The sequence below is a fragment of the Ictalurus furcatus genome, chromosome 22 (genome assembly GCF_023375685.1).
Source record: "Ictalurus furcatus strain D&B chromosome 22, Billie_1.0, whole genome shotgun sequence".
In the NCBI taxonomy this organism is placed as follows: domain Eukaryota; kingdom Metazoa; phylum Chordata; class Actinopteri; order Siluriformes; family Ictaluridae; genus Ictalurus; species Ictalurus furcatus.
Window position 1 is genome coordinate 6529190 of NC_071276.1, and position 22289 is coordinate 6551478.

The 22289-nt window shown below is 41.6% G+C and overlaps 2 protein-coding genes across 4 annotated transcripts in view; both read left to right on the forward strand.

Moving 5' to 3' along the window:
* The first annotated feature begins 2923 nt into the window (after positions 1–2923).
* On the forward strand, positions 2924–15718 carry LOC128625468 (heat shock factor protein 5-like). Of its 3 annotated transcripts, none has more exons than XM_053653785.1 (6): positions 2924–3326; positions 4625–5145; positions 5255–5530; positions 6648–6739; positions 6943–7080; positions 14991–15718. In XM_053653785.1, the coding sequence occupies exons 2-6, from the start codon at positions 4650–4652 to the stop codon at positions 15036–15038; spliced, it is 1050 nt and encodes a 349-aa protein (XP_053509760.1). In that variant the 5' UTR covers positions 2924–3326; positions 4625–4649; the 3' UTR covers positions 15039–15718. The 3 variants fall into 3 exon arrangements, with proteins under 3 accessions (XP_053509760.1, XP_053509761.1, XP_053509758.1); XM_053653786.1 differs by lacking the exon at positions 14991–15718 and adding an exon at positions 10298–10895; XM_053653783.1 differs by lacking the exon at positions 14991–15718 and having other exon boundaries at positions 6943–7443.
* A 5168-nt stretch (positions 15719–20886) lies between these two features.
* LOC128625467 (uncharacterized) overlaps positions 20887–22289 on the forward strand; it is an 82128-nt gene continuing 80725 nt past the window's right edge. The window contains exon 1 of the mRNA XM_053653782.1: positions 20887–21351. The gene's annotated coding sequence lies outside the window, so the exon portion shown is untranslated. The remainder of the gene's footprint in view (positions 21352–22289) is intronic.

Sequence of the window (22289 nt, forward strand, 5' to 3'; positions counted from 1 at the left end):
GTGCCAACATCAGCTGCCCACCCTATGGTGTTGCAGGCTTTCTGCCTCCTCCGTTCCTCACACCGGAACAAGAGAGGATGTACCTGCTGTGTCCAGTCATGGCTCTCTGTACTTACGTCCACTGCTCCGGCTAGTGGCGTAAGTCGGAGGAGCTGCTGGTCTGCTTTGGCGGCGACAGTAGAGGTGATGCTGTGTCAAAGCAGCGCATCTCTAATTGGATAGTGGAAGCAATCTCTATGGCTTACGAGGCGCGCAGTCTCACCACACCTCTGGGCATAAGGGCTCATTCCACTAGGGCGGTCGCCTCCTCGAAGGCTTTGTCCAAAGGAGTATCCTTACAGGATGTGTGTGCTGCTGCAGGATGGTCTATGCCACACACATTCATTCATTATTACAGCCTGGATATTCATTACACCCCGGGTTCGAGTGTCTTCCAGTGACCCCCTTGTCATACCAGGGCAGGCCTGTGAATTGCGTCTTCGCTTCAGATAATAGAGGCTGGCGGCGTGGTTCACAGTTGCCATATATGTATCATGCGACACGCTTAATTGCCACGTCAGCTGATCATGGCAGGCCTATAAGTAGAGGCATGATTTTACACAAGCTTCAGATACCGGTCACGTGCGCAAGGGCGCTCCCATACTGTTATGCCAAGCGCAAGGTCTCGTTCCCTTCTCAGGGAACAGGGTTACGTGCGTAATCCAGACGTTTTTCACTCGTGCGGTGGACATGATCCTGCTTGAACTCACCGAAATTTTTTCGTTTGTTCATTTTTAACAGTGAAAAACATTGTTTTAAACAATTTTGGAACGTTTTCTCCCGCTTGAACCCCTACCCAGCGAGTTCAGCGGACATTTTTTTGTCAATCTGTTTCTTTCTCTGTTGGGATGTAACTGACAAGGACTCGTACAGTCAAACTCCAGTGGGAATCCTTTGCTTCGAATCAGAAAGTCCTCAGCTAAACCCGTTCAAAGTGAACATCATCTTGAAGGGGGTTTGGTGATGGATGAACTGGCCGACCTGCCTCAGGCCTTCTGTGTTCTTTTCGGACTGATTTATGCCCTGTACTTGAACTACCCTAAGTGTATGAAAAACAATTTCCACTTTATTCAGCAGGTAGTGCTCAACCTGGGAGGTAAGCTGCTCCCAAAATTCAATCTTTGAAAAATCAGCTAACTGTAAAATGGGCCTCCCAATTGTTCTACTACTGTTCCACTAGCAAGTGGTTCATTTGTAATGTTGAAGTGCATCTTTTATGATATTGGCACTGATTTTGTGGTTTGATTCAGTTCTTATTTGCAATATTCCTATTTTAGAGAAATTTTAAATTTATTTTATTTATGTATACAGTGGTACAATACTGATGTCTAGTGAACATTTCATGTGAATAGTCTCATTGGAAATATATTTACTGAAACAAATGTTGATGCATCCAATACTTATTTCCCTCACTGTGTGTGTGTGTGTGTGTGTGTATTGTATTGTATTATATTATATTATATTATATTATATTATATTATATTATATTATATTATATTACATTACATTACATTACATTACATTACATTACATTATATATATTTTCAGCTACAATGCCAAAAAGAGAAACTTTGTAACGTTGCACTGTCAGAATAACATGTTTACGGACAAGTTTCCTCACACTGATAGTTCAGAAGACCACATCTTTAGGAAGTAAAATTTGGCAAATAATTTCACAGAATTTTCTTGACTGTGTGTATTGTATTTTCAAATGAAAGTATTTCAGTTGAAATAAAACATTTTATATATATATATTTATTTAATGCATTTAAAGTTTACTTAATTTAACTTAAGAAACTAAGTTGAGTAATTAGAGGGAGCAATTGATATTACAAATGATTTTGAGTTAAATCAACTTGGAATTTAGTGCAGTGAACTTAAAAATAATTGTTGGAAGGGCTGGAATGTTTAAGTTAAGTTCACTTAAGTTATCGAGTATTTCCTCAAATTTTTAAGTACAATCAACTTACAGTGTGGTTCAAATAGCCTTCTCTGTAGTTCACTCGCATAAATGTAATATTTGGACCAACATATGAACACCCTGTACATACCATAGCATGTGTCACAGGATGTGCTTTGCTATATGTTTTTCCCACATTTAAAAAAAAAAAAAAAATTACAGCTTCTGTAACTTTCAAAGTTTTAATCAATTTAACATGCTATGAAAATCAAGTGAATATGCATTCTCATGCAAAGACATGAGAAAAGGTTCTAGTGTGTGCCAAATCTCTAGACATTCAATTAATCATATAACCCAGGGGTTCCCAAACTTTTCCAGGGCAAGGCCCCCCAAATTACATTAACATTTGCCCGAAGCCACCCTTTTGCAAGATGTCTTTAAAACACATTAAAAATACAGACTTCTGAATATTTCCCCCTTTTTATTAATAATTACATCTTACATCTTTACATTACATTAGGAATTGATTGTGTGTGTGTGTGTGTGTGTGTGTGTGTGTGTGTGTGTGTGTGTGTGTGTGTGAGTGAGAAAGAGAAAATCATGTATTTATTTATTTTTCACACCTAATTGTTGAGGACCCCCGGGCGCCCCCTGGCGGCCGCCACTTTGAATACCCCTGATATAACCTATAGGTTCAATAGAGCAATCCAGTCCATTTGGTAGGACTTAGTCTTCTCTTCCCTTCTTTTTTTTAATAATTTCTTTATTATTATTATTATTATTATTTTTTTATCTCAGTAAAATTTACTTGTCTGTTAACTTTGCCAAACGTATCATGTACCACTGATATGATGGAATGAGTCACTGGGGCATGCCACTTGATGATAATCCTCCACAAAAATACTGCGCTTCTTAATAAGAACTCTCTTTACTTATTTATTGCTCGAACCAGACACTTTCCATTAGCAAATATTTTTACCGTTATTATCTCTCTCTATATATATACCCGTCGGTATATATCTTAGTTTTGAAGCTGTGATCTAAGAAACACCAATATCTCTGCCGTCGCAGAGGCAAAGTTCCTGGAACTCCTTATAAGAAACCGCTCCATGTAATACTTCTCTCAATGTAATACATGCATTTCTTATATCATTGAGTCCCTTCCACACAGACAGCAATACACTATGACAGCAATACACTATGACAGCAATACACTATGACATAATTCTAATTCTAAATTCTAAATTCTTGATGACTCCTACCAGTTAGTGGGGAGGCCACTATTGTCCAGAAAACCTGAGAAGACTCACGCAGCCCAGCCAGGAGACGCCAAATTGTCGTGGAAATTAGCAAGAAAACACTCGCAGACCTCTGAAGTCCTCTGAAGGTAAAAAAAGATTTATTACAGAAAGATGGTTAATACAGGATAGAATAAAGCAGGATAGAATAATGAGAGCGCTCTGAAGCACTTGTGCTGAACCACTACTATAGATATGAAACGCAGAGCATGGCACACTTCTGTGTACCAATAAGCGGTTTGAGGCAGTTCAAACAGGCTTTGTTTCAGGGTCTTAGAAGATGTGCAAACGAACCTTGAGCAGAAGAACATGTTTGTGTCTCTGTATAGCAGATAAACATTCTGTACTGATCTAAGTGACATGACATGGCCTTCTTAGGCGTTATCCTCTGTTGAGAATGAAACAGAACAAGAACAAAACTATTATAAAGTAAGAATGAACAATTTCCCTCACAGGTGTACCCCGCCTTGTGCCCGATGCTCCAGGTTTCCCGACACCCAGTAGTATAAGCAGTATAGAAAATGGATGGATATACATTTTATATTTCTCAATCAATCATTACAGTCTGTTATGAACTTAAGTATTTCTGTAATATCCACTGAAAAGTTAAAAGTGTAAGGCACGGCATTGTTTTGTCATAGGTTGATATAATCATACCTAAGTGATGAGCCTACATACATAAACATCAAAAGAAAAACAGGATGCAATTCAATCAAAGTTTTCCAGATTATGGGTTTACCATATTATAGTGTTACATCCTGGAACCTGGAACTGACTTTTATATTAAAGTATGTTTGCCAATGCTGACCTAAACGTTCACCGTTTCTCCTACAAAACATGCCGATTAGCGTCCTCACTATTTTCTGATACACGTAAATACGCACCAGGACTTTACTTTGGGATTGAACGACGTCACAGGTACGGGTTACTCTGATTGGATAAATCCACGCGAGCTCATTGAATATTCATGAATTTGTCCGGCGCCTCCACCTGCCCAGTCTCCTGAATTTAAACGCTCGAGGCCGGTGCGTGCGCATAACAGTTCCTGACCAGTTTTAATGGCTCTGAGAGGCGATAAGGGAACAGAGAACTATCAAAATGGACCACATAGCAGGTGTATGTGCTCATATATAAGAAATATTTCACATGTGATCATGTAGCTCTTAGAAATTACTTTGGGTCTGTTTTTGTTTGAATATTTAGGCTACGGCCAGGTTGCTTGACAATTCTAACGGTCAATTTTGATAACATTAATGCTATAGCTTGTTATTGTTAGTGATTTTCAGCTGTTACTGAAGATGAATGTGTTATGTGTTAGCTAGCCACCTACTATCTAGTTAGTGCTAGAGAGTAATTGTTACATTCAGTCTCCTTTTTTTTCACCCAGCTGGCTACAAATCTTTTTAGCTGGTATGGAAATCGCTGGAACAACTTTTGTCACCTTGAACAAACCCATCTACTTCCCTGGCAAGTTGTGGCATTTGGTGAGCGATCCTCAGATTCACTCAATCTGGTGGGATGCCAGCGGGGAAGGAATACTCATCCATCAGCTACCTTTCGAAGCTGAAGTGCTATTGTCCCAACCCAGGCAGGTGACCGAGAACTTCAGAACGACGGACTTCATCAGTTTCGTTCGCCAGCTGAACCTGTACGGCTTCAGAAAAAAACGCACAGACCGTGACATCTCAGACAAGCAACCCAACATCTCATCCATTAAGGCCCAACTGCACCACTTTTACAACCCGTACTTCAAACGGGATAAGCCTGAGCTTCTACTCAAACTAAAGCGACTCACGCGTCTCAACAAGGCCAAGCTCGCCGGGATAGAGGTGACAACCAGGAAGACAAACCATTTCCATGATGTGATGTTGAATTCGCCACAGGAAACCTCTGCCTTAATGAAAACAGGTTGGTAGTGTTTCAACAAGCAGATAAAAAGAATAGACAGATTATATACATTCATTCATTTCAGTAACAACTTTAACCAAGTCAGGATCACTTGTCTCTATCTGTTCAGGTTCAGTCTTGCTTGGACATCAGGGAACCCCTTACCATCATCCCTGTAATGGCCCTCAGCAGGAGAAGGACTGCGACAGAACGTCCAAATCCTCCCAAGCATTTGTAGTGGGCCATGTTGATCCTTCTCCAGTTACTTTAAATACTAACAACGTTGTGCCGGTCCCTGTGTCCTACCACTTCCCAGTGGACTCGCCGAGTGCACATCCCTCCAGCGTCATGCACATGCAGCAGGGCGTCATGCCTCATCACTCACAGCACGGGTTTCACACACCAGGTGATTTAATACATTTTGTCCCCTTTATAATAGTTGTGAGCTCAGCCTTAATTAGTATAAGCAATCGATTTGCACACTACTTTAGTAAATACAGTAGTATAATGTATTATTCTGATGTGTAGTTTAATTGTATGCAATTTAGGATGGAGCCCAGTCCATTGTTTCACAATTTCAATGTTGGCGTTTCAGTCTACCTATCTATCTGTCTATCTGTCTATCTATCTATCTTTTGTCCCAAATATCTATTTTTAATAGATAAAAATTAAGATAACCGATATCAGTCAATGTAATTCTATGTTTTGATATTAAACCTTCAGTGCATAATTCAGATATTCAGAGTCTTCTAACGAGTCATTCTAACAACTGTTATATGTTTAATGCCTGAACAACGTAGTTCTAAAGTAAGAATAGAAAATAAATGCTGTAAAAATTAATAAATGCTGCCGGATTTAAATATAACAGCTAATAATATTTATCTAACAACTAATATTTTACTTGAATGTATCCCCTTTCACCAGCTCAAACTTCTCAGCATAAAATTAAAAAGGGCTGTGGCAGTGTACAGGAGTGGGGTATCAACACCATTACAGTCCATTTTCAGAACATGATTGTCCTTCATGTCATTAGTCTGTACCTATAAGCAGGAAGTCCCACAATGCCATGCATAAACTCATTTTTAACATTAATTGAGTGATTATTACCCTGTGGTGCTTGGCAATGTGGTGGACTTTTAAAATACATATATATATATATATATATATATATATATATATATATATATATATATATATATGTATATATTTTGCTTTATGCAGCAGATGCAGGCACAGCTTAATGCATTGTTGTTGATTTAGTGTGGCTTATTCATGGTTTATCATTTTACATATCTTCCAGGTTATTTGTACAACTCAGGAATAAAACAAATTGACTTTTTCACCATTAAATATTGACATTTCAACATGTTATTTAATACAGTAGGCAAAGAATGAACAAAAACTGTGTGCAGAGGGGCTGCAGGAGCTGTAATATCATTCCTGAATAATCTATCTTAGTGATGTGTTGTTTTTCTTACCAAGAAATGAATCGTTTATTAACCTTCAATGTTTCACACCCCCAGTGTATCAGTGCCGTAGCCCAGACTTCTTGGATTCAAAAGTACCAAGCTTTCAACAACCAGCTGCTTCCTACTCTCCTTGTGGCTATTACCCTGTAAGAACTGAGAACCCTTTTTAAGTTTATGTACTGTTCTGATCACTAAAAATGGCTAGTGCCGTTATTTTAGCCAGTGTAGGCATGTTAAGGTTTGATGGTACATGTTGCTGTATGAAGGGAATGCTGGGAGGTCAAACAATTAAAAGTAAAACCTTGATGTGTAAATAATATTAATATGAATTTTCCCACTCATTCCTCAGGACGACTCAGTCGGATACGCTCATCCGATTGATCAGGATCCATACTGGAAAGCAGGTGATGTTCCAGAGTCCAGGACGAGTGACATGAAAGAGAAAGAGGAACTGGACGATATTTTAAAACTGGCGGAAGAATTACAGGTCAGATTAGATGATTTCCCATCAAGAACAGCCCCGAGTGTGTATCTGTGCTTACAGTGTAGTCAGAGCTGCCGTAGTACCATAAGGTCCATTAATCGGAATCCAGGACCAAGAACTGTTTACACAGTTCAAGAACAAAAAGGATGCTGTGAAAATTAGTCTTTATTGATTAACCTTTTGATTTTTTGTTCAGCCTTCTTTGCTTATATTTACCAAGGGTGCCAATATTAGTGGAGGGCACTGTATGTGGTTTAAATCTCACGTTATCATATCAAACTCATCAGAAATCATACCAAATGCTAACATTTAGCATTTCTACCATACACTGTTAAGTCTTGTTGTTTTTTAACACTCAACTGTAGTGATGCACCAAAATCTTTGGCCAGTTAATCAGGATTTTTTCATTTCTCAACCTGTTTATTTACATAGTTTATGAAATTTTGATTTGACTTTCAGGAAAACTGAATTAGGTATGGAAAAACACTGACACCATAGCATAACCATAAAATGTTTGCAGTGTAAATCAGTGTGTAGCCACCATTGTTAATCCATATTATTCATTATATTCATTCCGTATTTCTGTTCTTGCACCTGTTTTAAAATAATCAGCACATGACTGAACAAAACTTTTTTTTGTCATGAATTTGCAATCAGAAGTTTATAGACTTGTTTGTGAGGTAATGGATTTGAGTTTATGGGTGCGTCTCAATCAGCTCCATAGTTCACTAATCAGGACACTGATCAGGGAGTGGACCATTTGAAGGGCTGTCTCAATTGTGAAATCCTACCAGTGTGCACTGGGATGTTCACTCCCTAAAAAATCCCACAATGCACCACGAAGACCTAGGAGCATAGATGTTCACTATTTTCCCTTACTGAAAATGATGCCATGTTTTCAGAAGCCTCTCAGATCGAACAATGTGGTGGACGAACGCTGTTGTTGTAGCTCTCAAATGATTACTTACATTAGTGATTTTTAACTTTATTTGATGTTCTATATATTGTTTATTTGAGTCTAACAACTTTAATGTTTTTTAAAAAAATCTACTACAGTGAGGGAAAAAAGTATTTGATCCCCTGCTGATTTTGTATGTTTGCCCACTGACAAAGAAATGATCAGTCTATAATTATAATGGTAGTTGTATTTGAACAGTGAGAGACAGAATAACAACAAAAAAATCCAGAAAAACGCATGTCAAAAATTTTATAAATTAATTTGCATTTTAATGAGGGAAAAAAGTATTTGACCCCCTCTCAATCAGAAAGATTTCCGGCTCCCAGGTGTCTTTTATACAGGTAACGAGCTGAGATTAGGAGCACACTCTTAAAGGGAGTGCTCCTAATATCAGTTTGTTACCTGTATAAAAGACACCTGTCCACAGAAGCAATCAATCAGTCATATTCCAAACTCTCCACCATGGCCAAGACCAAAGAGCTCTCCAAGGATGTCAGGGACAAGATTGTAGACCTACACAAGTCTGGAATGGGCTACAAGACCATTGCCAAGCAGCTTGGTGAGAAGGGGACAACAGTTGGTGCGATTATTCGCAAATGGAAGAAGCACAAAAGAACTGTCAATCTCCCTCGGCCTGGGGCTCCATGCAAGATCTCACCTCGTGGAGTTGCATTGATCATGAGAACAGTGAGGAATCAGCCCAGAACTACACGGGAGGATCTTGTCAATGATCTCAAGGCAGCTGGGACCATAGTCACCAAGAAAACAATTGGTAACACACTACGCCGTGAAGGACTGAAATCCTGCAGCGCGCGCAAGGTCCGCTGCTCAAGAAAGCACATATACATGCCCGTCTGAAGTTTGCCAATGAACATCTGAATGATTCTGAGGACAACTGGGTGAAAGCGTTGAGGTCAGATGAGACCAAAATGGAGCTCTTTGGCATCAACTCAACTCGCCGTGTTTGGAGGAGGAGGAATGCTGCCTATGACCCCTGGAACACCATCCCCACCGTCAAACATGGAGGTGGAAACATTATGCTTTGGGGTTTTTTTTCTGCTAAGGGGACAGGACAACTTCACCGCATCAAAGGGACGATGGACGGGGCCATGTACCGTCAAATCTTGGGTGAAAACCTCCTTCCCTCAGACAGGGCATTGAAAATGGGTCGTGGATGGATATTCCAGCATGACAATGACCCAAAACACATGGCCAAGGCAACAAAGGAGTGGCTCAAGAAGAAGCACATTAAGGTCCTGGAGTGACCTAGGCAGTCTCCAGACCTTAATCCCATAGAAAATCTGTGGAGAGAGCTGAAGGTTCGAGTTGCCAAACGTCAGTCTCGAAACCTTAATGATTTGGAGAAGATCTGCAAAGAGGAGTGGGACAAAATCCCTCCTGAGATGTGTGCAAACCTGGTGGCCAACTACAAGAAACGTCTGACCTCTGTGATTGCCAACAAGGGTTTTTAAACCAAGTACTAAGTCATGTTTTGCAGAGGGGTCAAATACTTATTTCCCTCATTAAAATGCAAATCAATTTATAACATTTTTGATGTGCGTTTTTCTGGATTTTTTTGTTGTTATTCTGTCTCTCACTGTTCAAATAAATCTACCATTAAAGTTATAGACTGATCATTTCTTTGTCAGTGGGTAAACATACAAAATCAGCAGGGGATCAAATACTTTTTTCCCTCACTGTAACTAGTCTACGATCCTGCTTGAATACCATGACAGACAAATGAATATGACACATAATGTTAGAAAGATGTCCGTCCTGCATGTTGTGGTTAAGTGCCAGTGGTGATGTTTTACAATGCGAGTACGTAGTCATATTACCGGAAATTAAGTCATCAGTGTCCTAATGTGTAGTCAGTCAAGGTCTTTACCAGTGCCCGAACTCATGTACACATATACTGATTCACCACCTAGGGATCTAGGGAGCTGATTGAGACGCACCCTACTGTATGTTCCCTTTTAAAGGGAACTTCAACGTTGCATTTAGCATACCAGTATGGGAAGCGCCTTGCGCGTGACCGGTATCTGAAGCTTGTGTAAAATCACGCCTCTACTTATAGGCCTGCCATGATCAGGTGACGTGGCAATTAAGCGCGTCGCATGATATATATATGGCACCTGTTAACCCCGCCGCCAGCCTTATTATCTTCAGTGAGACTGCATGTCTGTTGTTTGTGTGACAAAAACGCTTCATTTCTACTCTATATTTTCTCAAATTCTCTAAACTTTTCTATCCCTTTTTTAGAAAAGAAGAAAAGAAAAGAGAGGGAAGTAATGAGTGAAAGAATTCAGGAAGTGTGTTACATCTGCTCCCGTTTCATCACGGGGAAAAGTGCACACTTTCTGGGTGAAGTGTTTAGGAGTGTAGCATGTGATGGCAGCCTCGAGAGGCAGCACATGGTAATGCCTACATTAAGCAGCTCGGCTAGCGACTCGTGCTCTTCTCGGAAGCCGAAGCGAGTCGGGTTTCAGAGCCTCGTGGATCCTGGCCGGCCGCTGCCAAGGCAGTTAGCCGTCTCAGGTTTGGGGGATCTCTTATGGAGCCGGAGACGAGCGCTGCTCTATCTCTTGCTCTGTCTTTTGGGTTCGGCTCTCCGCCGGATTTTGGAGCTCGCGTCGCGACTCCTCCTTCCTCTATGGAAAGCCAAAAGGGGAAGAAAAAAAAAGTGGAAAAAACACACACACACAAATAATAGTAATAATTCCTCTCTGACTCCGAGGAGCCAGAAGGATGTGCAAAAAACTGAGAGCAGCATATAAAGATCTGCTTGAAGTGATTACTAAGGCTGGATGAGCCTTTTTCTCCCCAGTGAAAGTAAATCCCTCACACTGCAGAAAGTCCCCTTTCTTCTAGAAGTGCATGACAAAATATCAGGCTTCTGGCGGAAAACCATGCATAAGCCGTATTTATAACCCCACGATGTTGGATTATTCGGCCATTGTGGGGAATGAACGGCATGGCTATTTAGCTATGCTGAAGGTGGAGGAGTAGCTTGTGAGCTACCTCTCTCCATCGATGGCAGGTAATTAGGGGGGCCAGCTTTGCCGTCCAAAGCACCGTGTAAGGCCCCCGTGGCATGGGTGGGCAAGCCTATGCAGTAGTAGTCTTGCTTGTGGGTCACTGCAGACAATGACAGTGTTGCAGGCCTACCAAGTAGACCTGCTGAGTGACCTCGACATATGGTGGCACTCAAAAAAGCCAGTTCCTTCCCTGTTGTCTCGAGCTCACCCGGGCATCCACGAGTGGAGCCTGAGGAAGCACTAGTGCGAGGGAGACCCACAAGGCGAGTATGGCAGCCCACCAACCCCCGCAGGCAGCCAGGGGAACCGGGTGTCTGCTACTAGCACAGTCGTGGTCTGCTACTAGGCCTGATCTGAGAATGGTCATAAAGGCCAAGCAGTCAAAGAAGAGCAGTCCCGAGGGGCCGTGGAGGGACGTATCAGGGGACATGAGGTTGTTAGGGCAGGTAGCTCCCAGTGCTACTGTAGGGCCTCCCCTAGCCAAGGCGGTCCCCATGTTTTCAGTGTTCTCTGGTCAGAGAGCTGTCACAGGGCAACGAAAATCTGATGCTTTCCCTCCAACAGAATGTGAAATAGTTAACGTCACTAAAAGACCATCGGGCAGCGTGGAAACTACTGCCAAATGTGTCTTCATGGGTTCTGTCTACCGTAGAAAAGGGTTACCGGGTCCAGTTTATAGCTCGACCCCCCCGGTTCAGAGGTGTGCTCACCACAGTAGTCAGCACAGACCAGAGCCCGACGTTAGCGCAGGAAGTAACTTCCCTTTTGGACAAAGGGGCCATAGAACATGTACCCTGTTCCCTAAGGGAGGGAGGTTTTTACAGCCATTATTTCCTGGACCTCAAAAAAGGTGGGAGTATGCGGCTAATTTTAGATCTGCGTCATCTGAACCGAACTCTTCGGACATACAGGTTCAAGGTGCTGACGCTCAAACTTATTGGGCCACAGATTCAGTTTGAGGACTGGTTTGTGACGACAGATCTTAAAGATGCATATTTCCACATAGGAATATCGCCCAGCCACAGGAAGTTCCTGAGGTTTGCGTTTGGAGACAACACATACCAATTTCGGGTTCTTCCCTTCAGGCTAGCTTTATCCCCTCGCACCTTCACAAAGTGCATGGATGCTGCTCTGGCTCCCTTGCGACTCCAGGGCATCCGTGTACTAAACTACCTGGACGACTAGTTAATTCTAGCACGATCCAGGAAACAGGCGGTTCAACATCGAGATGTTGTTCTCGCCCACATGAGGAGCTTGGGGCTCAGGTTGAACCTCAAGAAAAGTATGCTTTCTCCAGTGCAGAGGACAACTTTTCTAGGGGTTATATGGGATTCTACTACGATGAGGGCGTTTCTATCCCCAACACGCATAGGATCAATCCTATCAACTTTGAGCAAGATAAAGCTAGGTCTGTGCATCCCCTCCAGTCTCTACAAGAGACTGTTGGGCCTTATGGCAGCAGCAGCCAGCGTCATACCATTGGGCCTATTGCACATGAGACCATTTCAGTGGTGGCTTAAAAGTCGGGGGCTTCATCCGAGGATGAAACCCCCGAGAGCAATAGGTGTCACGTGGCGATGCTTACGTGCTCTGAGTATTTGGAGGTGCCCGCAGTTTCTAGCCCCGGGTCACACTCTAGGGGCATCTCCTTACCGCAAGACAGTAATGACAGACGCGTCCCTCACGGGCTGGGGTGCGGTCTTAAATGGCTGTCCAGCTCACGGTCTTTGGAGCGGGCCTCATCCGGAGTGGCATATAAATCACCTAGAGCTGCGGACCGTATTCCTAGCACTGAAATTCTTTCTTCCTCAGTTGAGAGGTCACCATGTGCTAGTTGTGTCAGACAACACAGCGGTGGTCTCATATATCAACCACCAGAGAGGGTCCCCTGTTCAGGCAGGCGCAACTAATCCTTCTATGGGCAGAGGGAAAGATCTTGTCAGTGAGTGCAATGTACATTCCGGGCAGACATCCTGTCGAGGCAGGGGCTTAGGGCTGGGGGTTGGAGGCTCCATCCACAAGTGGTGGAGTCCATATGGCTGAGGTTCGGACAGGCAGAAGTGGATGTGTTCGCCTTTGAGGAGACAACACACTGCCCGCTGTGGTTCGCCCTCACTCCTCCCGCACCACTGGGGTTGGACGCCATGGTGCACACGTGGCCGAGGTCACATATATATGCTTTTCCCCTGATTGCTCTGCTCCCACAAGTTCTAGCGAGAGTTCGCCAAGACCGTCAACATCTGCTGCTAGTAGCACCTTATTGGCCAGCTCGAATATGGTTCTCGGAGATAACTTCCTTGCTCGACGGTACTCCTTGGGAGATTCCCATCCGCAGGGATCTACTGTCTCAAGCCGGAAGGCTGATTTAGCACCCTCGGCCAGAACTATGGAAACTGTGGGTCTGGCCCCTGAGGGGCACCAGCTCATAGATTCTGGTCTCACAACTGAGGTTGTAGAGACCATGTTAAAAGCTAGAGCACCATCCACAAGGAAATTGTATGTGCTCAAGTAGTGGCTTTTTGTCTTGCGGTGTGAGGAACGTCAGCTAGACCCAGTGAACTGTGCAATACCTACAGTCCTGGAGTTCTTACAAGAACGTTTCTCAGCAGGGTTGGCTCCTTCTACAATCAGGGTTACGTGGCCGCTGTTTCGGCCAGCCACGCCCCGGGTTGATGGAGCCTCTGTGGGGCAACATCCTCTAACTTCGAGGTTCATGTGTGGTGTAAGATGGCTGAGGCCCATCTGCAGGCCGTGCATACCTTCCTGGGACCTTTCTGTGGTCTTGGAAGGTCTCTCAGGGGCCACATTTGAGCCCTTAGAGTCAGCCTCTGAGAAGCTTCTGACTCTAAAGGTAGCTCTTCTGGCCCTGACATCTCTCAAGCGAGTGGGAGGTCTACAAGCTCGCTCTGTTGCTCGTTCCTGCCTTGACTTTGCCCCTGGATTAGCCAAGGCCTCCCTGTATCCTAGGCCGGATTATATTCCTAAAGTGCCTACATCGGCTGCCCACCCTGTGGTGTTGCAGGCTTCCTGCCCTCCTCCGTTCCTCACACCGGAACAAGAAAGGATGCACCTGCTGTGTCCAGTAAGGGCTCTCTGTACTTATGTCCACCGCTCCAGCCAGTGGCGTAAGTCGGAGCAGCTGCTGGTCTGCTTTGGCGGCGACAGTAAAGGTGATGCTGTGTCAAAGCAGCGCATCTCTAATTGGATAGTGGAAGCAATCTCTATGGCTTACAAGGCGCGCGGTCTCGCCACACCTCTGGGCATAAGGGCTCATTCCACTAGGGCGGTCGCCTCCTCGAAGGCTTTGTCCAAAGGGGTATCCTTACAGGATGTGTGTGCTGCTGCAGGATGGTCTATGCCACACACATTCATTCGTTATTACAGCCTGGATATTCATTACACCCCGGGCCCGAGTGTCTTGCAGTGACCCTCGGGCTTGGGTCTTTTTGAACAGGCCGTACCCTCGGTATGACGGAGTGGGTATTCCCGTTTCCATACTGTTATGCTAAATGCAATGTCGAAGTTCCCTTTGAAAGGGAACGTCAGGGTTATGCATGTAACCCTGTTCCCTTAGAAGGGAATGAGACATTGCATAGCTCTGTCATATCAGGGCAGGCCTGTGAATTGCGTCTTCGCTTCAGATAATAGAGGCTGGCGGCGGGGTTAACAGGTGCCATATATATATCATGCGACGCGCTTAATTGCCACGTCACCTGATCATGGCAGGCCTATAAGTAGAGGCGTGATTTTACACAAGCTTCAGATACCGGTCACGCGCGCAAGGCGCTTCGCATACTGGTATGCTAAATGCAACGTCTCGTTCCCTTCTCAGGGAACAGGGTTACATGCGTAACCCCGACGTTTTGTGTAATGTGAAACATTAATGTTGGTCTTTTCTATATCTTTTATTTATTCAGGCTGATGTTGAGTTCTGGGAGTTGCTGCAGCAATCAATCACCTGTTAAGACAGCTTGACTAGGGAGCGCATTTTATTGTAATGACTGGAAGTGTAATGACTGGAAATGTTGCCTTTAATCCTTTTCCTGTCAATGATTCACATGACAGCAACATGAGTTGATTATTATCGCTTTCCAGGTATATTCCTGGATACGATATAACGGAAAATAGGTAGCAAATGATCCTTAATGATCAGTAAATTTCACAATTATTTCAGTATTCTATTGGCAGATCATTTTTTCTCAAAAAAAAACAACAACATTTTTTCTTAAACGAAGCAAATGCAATAAACAATGTACAACTTGAAAATTATTAAAATGTCTAGAAATAGGTTTATAAATCTTATTACTTACAGTACTAAATTTAAAAAAAAAAGTTTTCTTTGTTCTCTTATTTGCTCATGTGTAAAGCACTCTGACCACTGTTTAATAGTTTATTAAAGTGTTTGACACGTAATTATAAATGATTAAATGTTTGTTTGTATGAATTTAGCACATGTGAAAGATATTTAATTTTATTTAAGATAACAAACAAAATACTTGATGTATTTATTATACTTGTTCGATTTAAATATTATTTTTAGCTGTAGTTTGAGTCAATAACATAGTAATATTTTTAAGGCAAACTTAAATATTTTATAAATAGTCATATTTTAAAGCTGGTATGTAATAGAGAGACGTGTGCACTGAAGCACTTTATTTATTAAAACTGATTTATTCAATGAAACAATTTCTCTATTTCTATTCACTCATGTGATGAGGTATTGGAAATAAGCTATGATCTATGCTTATAACACTGTCTAAGAATAAATCTAAAGAAGCTGATGATTTTAATTTGATCACTATATACTTACAATACATTTATCACCAAAACAGTTGCAGGTTGGTAAGAAATAAAACTCAGAATGAAATGTCTTACATTATAGTAATTCCCTCAGTAACCTCACGTTTTTCTCTTTCTTTAAGTTAACAAAACAAAACAAAACAAATAAACGCACATTGTCATACCAGCGAGAAACCAGAAAACTAAGAAAACCAGAAAAGTCCTCTGTCCTGGAGTCTTTCCTAAGGCAGAAAACTTACTGACGCTTACAAAGCACTGATGCTGTTATAGAAAGTTAATCAAGACCTTCTGACCAATCAGTTTCAAGAACTGAACAGTGCTATGGTATAATAAGTGATCATACTAAATAACAACAACTAAGAGCTTATAAATATATATATATATATATATATATATATATATATATATATATATATACACATACATACATACACAGTATCTTACAAAAGTGAGTACACCCCTCACATTTTTGTAAATATTTGATTATATCTTTTCATGTGACAACACTGAAGAAATGACACTTTGCTACAATGTAAAGTAGTGAGTGTACAGCTTGTGTAACAGTGTAAATTTGCTGTCCCCTCAAAATAACTCAACACACAGCCATTAACACACAGCAACAACACACAGCAACAAAAGTGAGTACACCCCTAAGTGAATTTTTGGGCCCAAAGAAATTGGGCCCAAATTGTCAATATTTTGTGTGGCCACCATTATTTTCCAGCACTGCCTTAACCTTCTTGGGCATGGAGTTCACCAGAGCTTCACAGGTTGCCACTGGAGTCCTCTTCCACTCCTCCATGACGACATCATGGAGTTGGTGGATGTTAGAGACCTTGTGCTCCTCCACCTTCCGTTTGAGGATGCCCCACAGATGCTCAATATGGTTTAGGTATGAAGACATGCTTGGCCAGTCCATCACCTTCACCCTCAGCTTCTTTAGCAAGGCAGTGGTCGTCTTGGAGATGTGTTTGGGGTCATTATCATGCTGGAATACTGCCCTGCGGCCATGCTCTTCTTCAGTATGTAACAGTACATGTTGGCATTCATGGTTCCCTCAATGAACTGTAGCTCCCCAGTGCCGGCAGCATCATGCAGCCCCAGACCATGACACTCCCACCACCATGCTTGACTGTAGGGAAGACACACTTGTCTTTGTACTCCTCACCTGGTTGCCGCCACACACGCTTGACACCATCTGAACCAAATAAGTTTATCTTGGTCTCATCAGACCACAGGACATGGTTCCAGTAATCCATGTCCTTAGTCTGCTTGTCTTCAGCAAGGTGTTTGAAGGCTTTCTTGTGCATCTTTAGAAGAGGCTTCCTTCTGGGACGACAGCCATGCAGACCAATTTGATGCAGTGTGTGGCGTATGGTCTGAGCACTGACAGGCTGACCCCCCACCCCTTCAACCTCTGCAGCAATGCTGGCAGCACTCATACGTCTATTTCCCAAAGACAACCTCTGGATATGACGCTGAGCACGTGCACTCAATTTCTTTGGTCGACCATTGCGAGGCCTGTTCTGAGTGAAACCTGTCCTGTTAAACCGCTGTATGGTCTTGGCCACCGTGCTGCAGCTCAGTGTCAGGGTCTTGGCAATCTTCTTATAGCCTAAGCCATCTTCATGTAGAGCAACAATTCTTTTTTTCAGATCTTGAGAGAGTTCTTTGTCATGAGGTGCCATGTTGAACATCCAGTGACCAGTATGGGGGAGTGTGAGAGCGATGACACCAAATTTAACACACCTGCTCCCCATTCACACCTGAGACCTTGTAACACTAACAAGTCACATGACACCGGGGAGGGAAAATGTCTAATTGCGCCCAATTTGGACATTTTCACTTAGGAGTGTACTCACTTTTGTTGCCAGCGGTTTAGACATTAATGGCTGTGTGTTGAGTTATTTTGAGGGGACAGCAAATTTACACTGTTACACAAGCTGTACACTCACTACTTTACATTGTAGCAAAGTGTTCTTCAGTGTTGTCACATGAAAAGATATAATCAAATATTTACAAAAATGTGAGGAGTGTATTCACTTTCGTGAGATACTGTGTATATATACATACATATACAGTGAGGGAAAAAAGTATTTGATCCCCTGCTGATTTTGTACATTTGCCCACTGACAAAGAAATGATCAGTCTATAATTTTAATGGTAGGTTTATTTGAACAGTGAGAGACAGAATAACAACAAAAAAATCCAGAAAAACACGTCAAAAATGTTATAAATTGATTTGCATTTTAATGAGGGAAATAAGTATTTCACCCCCTCTCAATCAGAAAGATTTCTGGCTCCCAGGTGTCTTTTATACAGGTAACGAGCTGAGATTAGGAGCACACTCTTAAAGGGAGCGCTCCTAATCTCAGCTTGTTACCTGTATAAAAGACACCTGTCCACAGAAGCAATCAATCAATCAGATTCCAAACTCTCCACCATGGCCAAGACCAAAGAGCTCTCCAAGGATGTCAGGGACAAGATTGTAGACCTACACAAGTCTGGAATGGGCTACAAGACCATTGCCAAGCAGCTTGGTGAGAAGGTGACAACAGTTGGTGCGATTATTCGCAAATGGAAGAAACACAAAAGAACTGTCATTGAAAATGGGTCGTGGATGGGTATTCCAGCATGACAATGACCCAAAACACACGGCCAAGGCAACAAAGGAGTGGCTCAAGAAGAAGCACATTAAGGTCCTGGAGTGGCCTAGCCAGTCTCCAGACCTTAATCCCATAGAAAATCTGTGGAGGGAGCTGAAGGTTCGAGTTGCCAAACAGCCTCGAAACCTTAATGACTTGGAGAAGATCTGCAAAGAGGAGTGGGACAAAATCCCTCCTGAGATGTGTGCAAACCTGGTGGCCAACTACAAGAAACGTCTGACCTCTGTGATTGCCAACAAGGGTTTTTAAACCAAGTACTAAGTCATGTTTTGCAGAGGGGTCAAATACTTATTTCCCTCATTAAAATGCAAATCAATTTATAACATTTTTGATGTGCGTTTTTCTGGATTTTTTTGTTGTTATTCTGTCTCTCACTGTTCAAATAAATCTACCATTAAAGTTATAGACTGATCATTTCTTTGTCAGTGGGCAAACGTACAAAATCAGCAGGGGATCAAATACTTTTTTCCCTCACTGTGTATATATATATATATATATATATATAAGCACAGGAACACCAGAGAACAGAAACAAACAAAGGAGAAACTAGGATAGCATATAAACAGAATAGTGCAGGACAGCCATTGATGAGACATCATTGGTGAGACTTCTTTTGATAACATTTTCATGTTATTTTTCTCCTAAGAAGAGCAGTGGTGTAGATTTACATTTATTTACTTGGCAACAGTTTTGTACAAGGTGACCTAGAAACAAGGTGTAATACAATCCAAACACAGAGCTGTTAAAACAGTGATAAAAGGAACCGGTATTATTAATATTACAAGCTTTACTTCTCACGTCCAGGTTTTCATGCCTTGGTGTTTCACACTGACACGGTGTGTCGAGCATTATTCCTTACAAGAATATTGGTTACAATGAATCAACACCTTCTGACCAATCAGATTCAAGAATTCAACAGTGTTGCAGTATAATATGTGATCATCAAATCTCGAATGTGAGATACATTTTTGAATTAGAATCCAAATATCATTTGATTTTATATGATATGATATAACCGAAATAGGTAGCAAATGATCCTTAATCAGTTTATTTATTACTAAAGGTTTATTTTTAATATTATTATTATTATTATTATTATTATTATTATTAAAGTTATTCTATTGGCAGATAATTTTGCTTAAAAACATTCATTTCTTAAAAGAAGCAAATGAAATAAACAATGTTTAACTTGAAATTATTTAAAATGTCTAGAAATAGGTTTAAAAATCTGTTACATAGGTTAATTACTATAGGTTTTAAAATCTTGTCCCCCAGGGATACGCGAGGTGACGGAGGGGGTACGGGAGCAAAATTTACTGTTCATTTAATTCTGCCTCACTAAATAAAATTAAAATTCTAATTCATGTTTTTCTCACTCCCAAAAATAAACTTGTGCCCCCTCCAGTGTACAAACAGCAAAATTGCAATGTTCTAAAGGTCAAATACATGACATCCAATCAAATTATCTTGTCTTTCACGGTCGAAACTGCATCCACTCACAGTCATGCGTCAGTGCGCATCTTACTGTATGTCATTTATCGCCAGCACACGGCTATGTGATGAAGTTAAGTAATAGCTCGTAACATTAAAATGGAGAAGTGGCTACAAAGATATCGGCCCACAACCGCAGTCCTCTGACAGCAGTGGCCCAGGTCCCTCTAACACCACATCCGTAGCAAGCGTAAGTGTACCCAGTGCTACTAACACAGTTCACACTGATACAGACAGCAGTGTATCCGAAGTTGAAACGCCACCTCTTCTTCACCAGCAATCCGCAGAAAAACCACCAAAGAGGCGCAAATATGATGAGAAATTTATTTCTTTGGGCTTTACATATGCTGGCAGTGAAGAAAATCCCCAGCCACAATGTGTATATGTGCAAAAGTACTCTCTCATAACTGCATGAAACCAGCATTTCTGCGCAGACATTTAGAAAGAAAGCATGCTACTTACTTTTTGCTAAATAAAACTTGAGAGTTTTTTGAAAGACATTTAAGACAACTGAGGAGTAATAAGGCTTTTATAACAGCGTGGGAAAACCTAAATAGGAAGGGTCTGGAAGCATCCTACATGGGGAGTTGCAGAGTGACTAAGACGGGCAAACCCCATACAACAACAACAGTAACAACAACAACAACAGCAGCAACAACAACAGTAACAACAACAATATCAACAACAACAGCAGCAACAACAACAGCAATAACAACAGCAACAATGACAACAACAACAACAACAGCAGCAACAACAGGAACAACAATGGAAACAGCAGCAACAACAATAATATAATGATGAAAAATATCACACATTTGCTACGTTGTTATGTTTTCAGATATGGGAAGTCTACATGAAGGACTTTTTCGATGCCGGTTTCTCTTTAACATGACAAGCTGCATTTCTTAGTCGTATTAACTTAAGAGACAGAAACAAGAGAGGCTACTACTACTAGGCTACTATGTAAGTGATTACAGGAAATAACTTGTCTTGAACTTTCTACACCATTAAATATAACGATAAACAAATTTTCCTTCTTTATTTAATAAAAAAAAAAGTGAAAAAAAAAAAAAAAAAAAGTGGAATAGTTGCTGTGATATAAAAGGAATAAAACACTTCAGGGTGTGCTGTTATATATTATAAAAGAATCAACTTCCGGCCATCATACCACCCCGACGTTGATTATTTTCCTATGACAGCACGCCCCATCGTGTATTTATTACAGGCCACATAGAAACCACACGCTTTTATTTTGAAAGGTGCACCGGCGTGTTTTTGGGTAGCAACCAGAAGCATCAGCGACAAGACACACGACTTTAATGTAAGTTCTCTAAACCTTGTGAAAGCCATAAAACTGATACAAAACCCACACTGTGTTCTCCCCGGAAACAGACACTGTTTATAAAGGAAACGCTGCAGCTAATATTTTTCGCTAGTAAATATTATTTTCCGTTTTCGGATACTTTAAATATTTCTAGATAGAAGTTTAGATATAATTAGCGGTAGGTTTAAAATGAGGAAAGTTACAACTCACTAGAGCGGCCTAGTCTGTGAGGAATATCGCATAAACGCTCAATTTAATTCTGTTTGTTTGTGTAAAGTGTGTGTGTGTGTGTGTGTGTGTGTGTGTGCGTGCGTAGACCACAGACAACAGCAGGGGGCGCATTAGCCGCTATCGCTAGCTACTTGAGTACGTCAACACATCCGCCATATTGGGAGGGATTCAAGATTCTATTATAGCTCAACACAAATCTATAGAAAGGTGTTTGTAGACCCTGATAAAACTGTCATTCACTCACATAAGGTTGATTTCCCCCTCCATTCCCGCTCAACCTAAAAGGCATTTGTTAAAGATGTAATACTGCTGATATTTTGGAAATTTGTTAAGTGGAAATTAGGCTAAATTGAGAGAAAAGTTCCTAAACTTTGATTATAACCCGGCAATCTTTACAAGTGTTTTACTCCTATTGATGTTTAAATGACTTGTAAAAAGGAACTATAGTAGCATATGTATATGTATAATATTTCTCAGTGGATATAACAATGATTGATTATAAGTGTATTGATTGATTAAGTGTAGCAGTGGACACAGGTTAACAAAACTGTGACAGTTGAAGACTGGAAAAACATAACTTGGTCTGATGAATGTCGATTTCTGCTGAGGTTCACAGATGGGTCAGAATTTGGTGCCAACATCATGCATGCATGGATCTAACCTGCCTTGTGTCAACAGTCCAGGCTGGTGGAGGGTGTGTAATG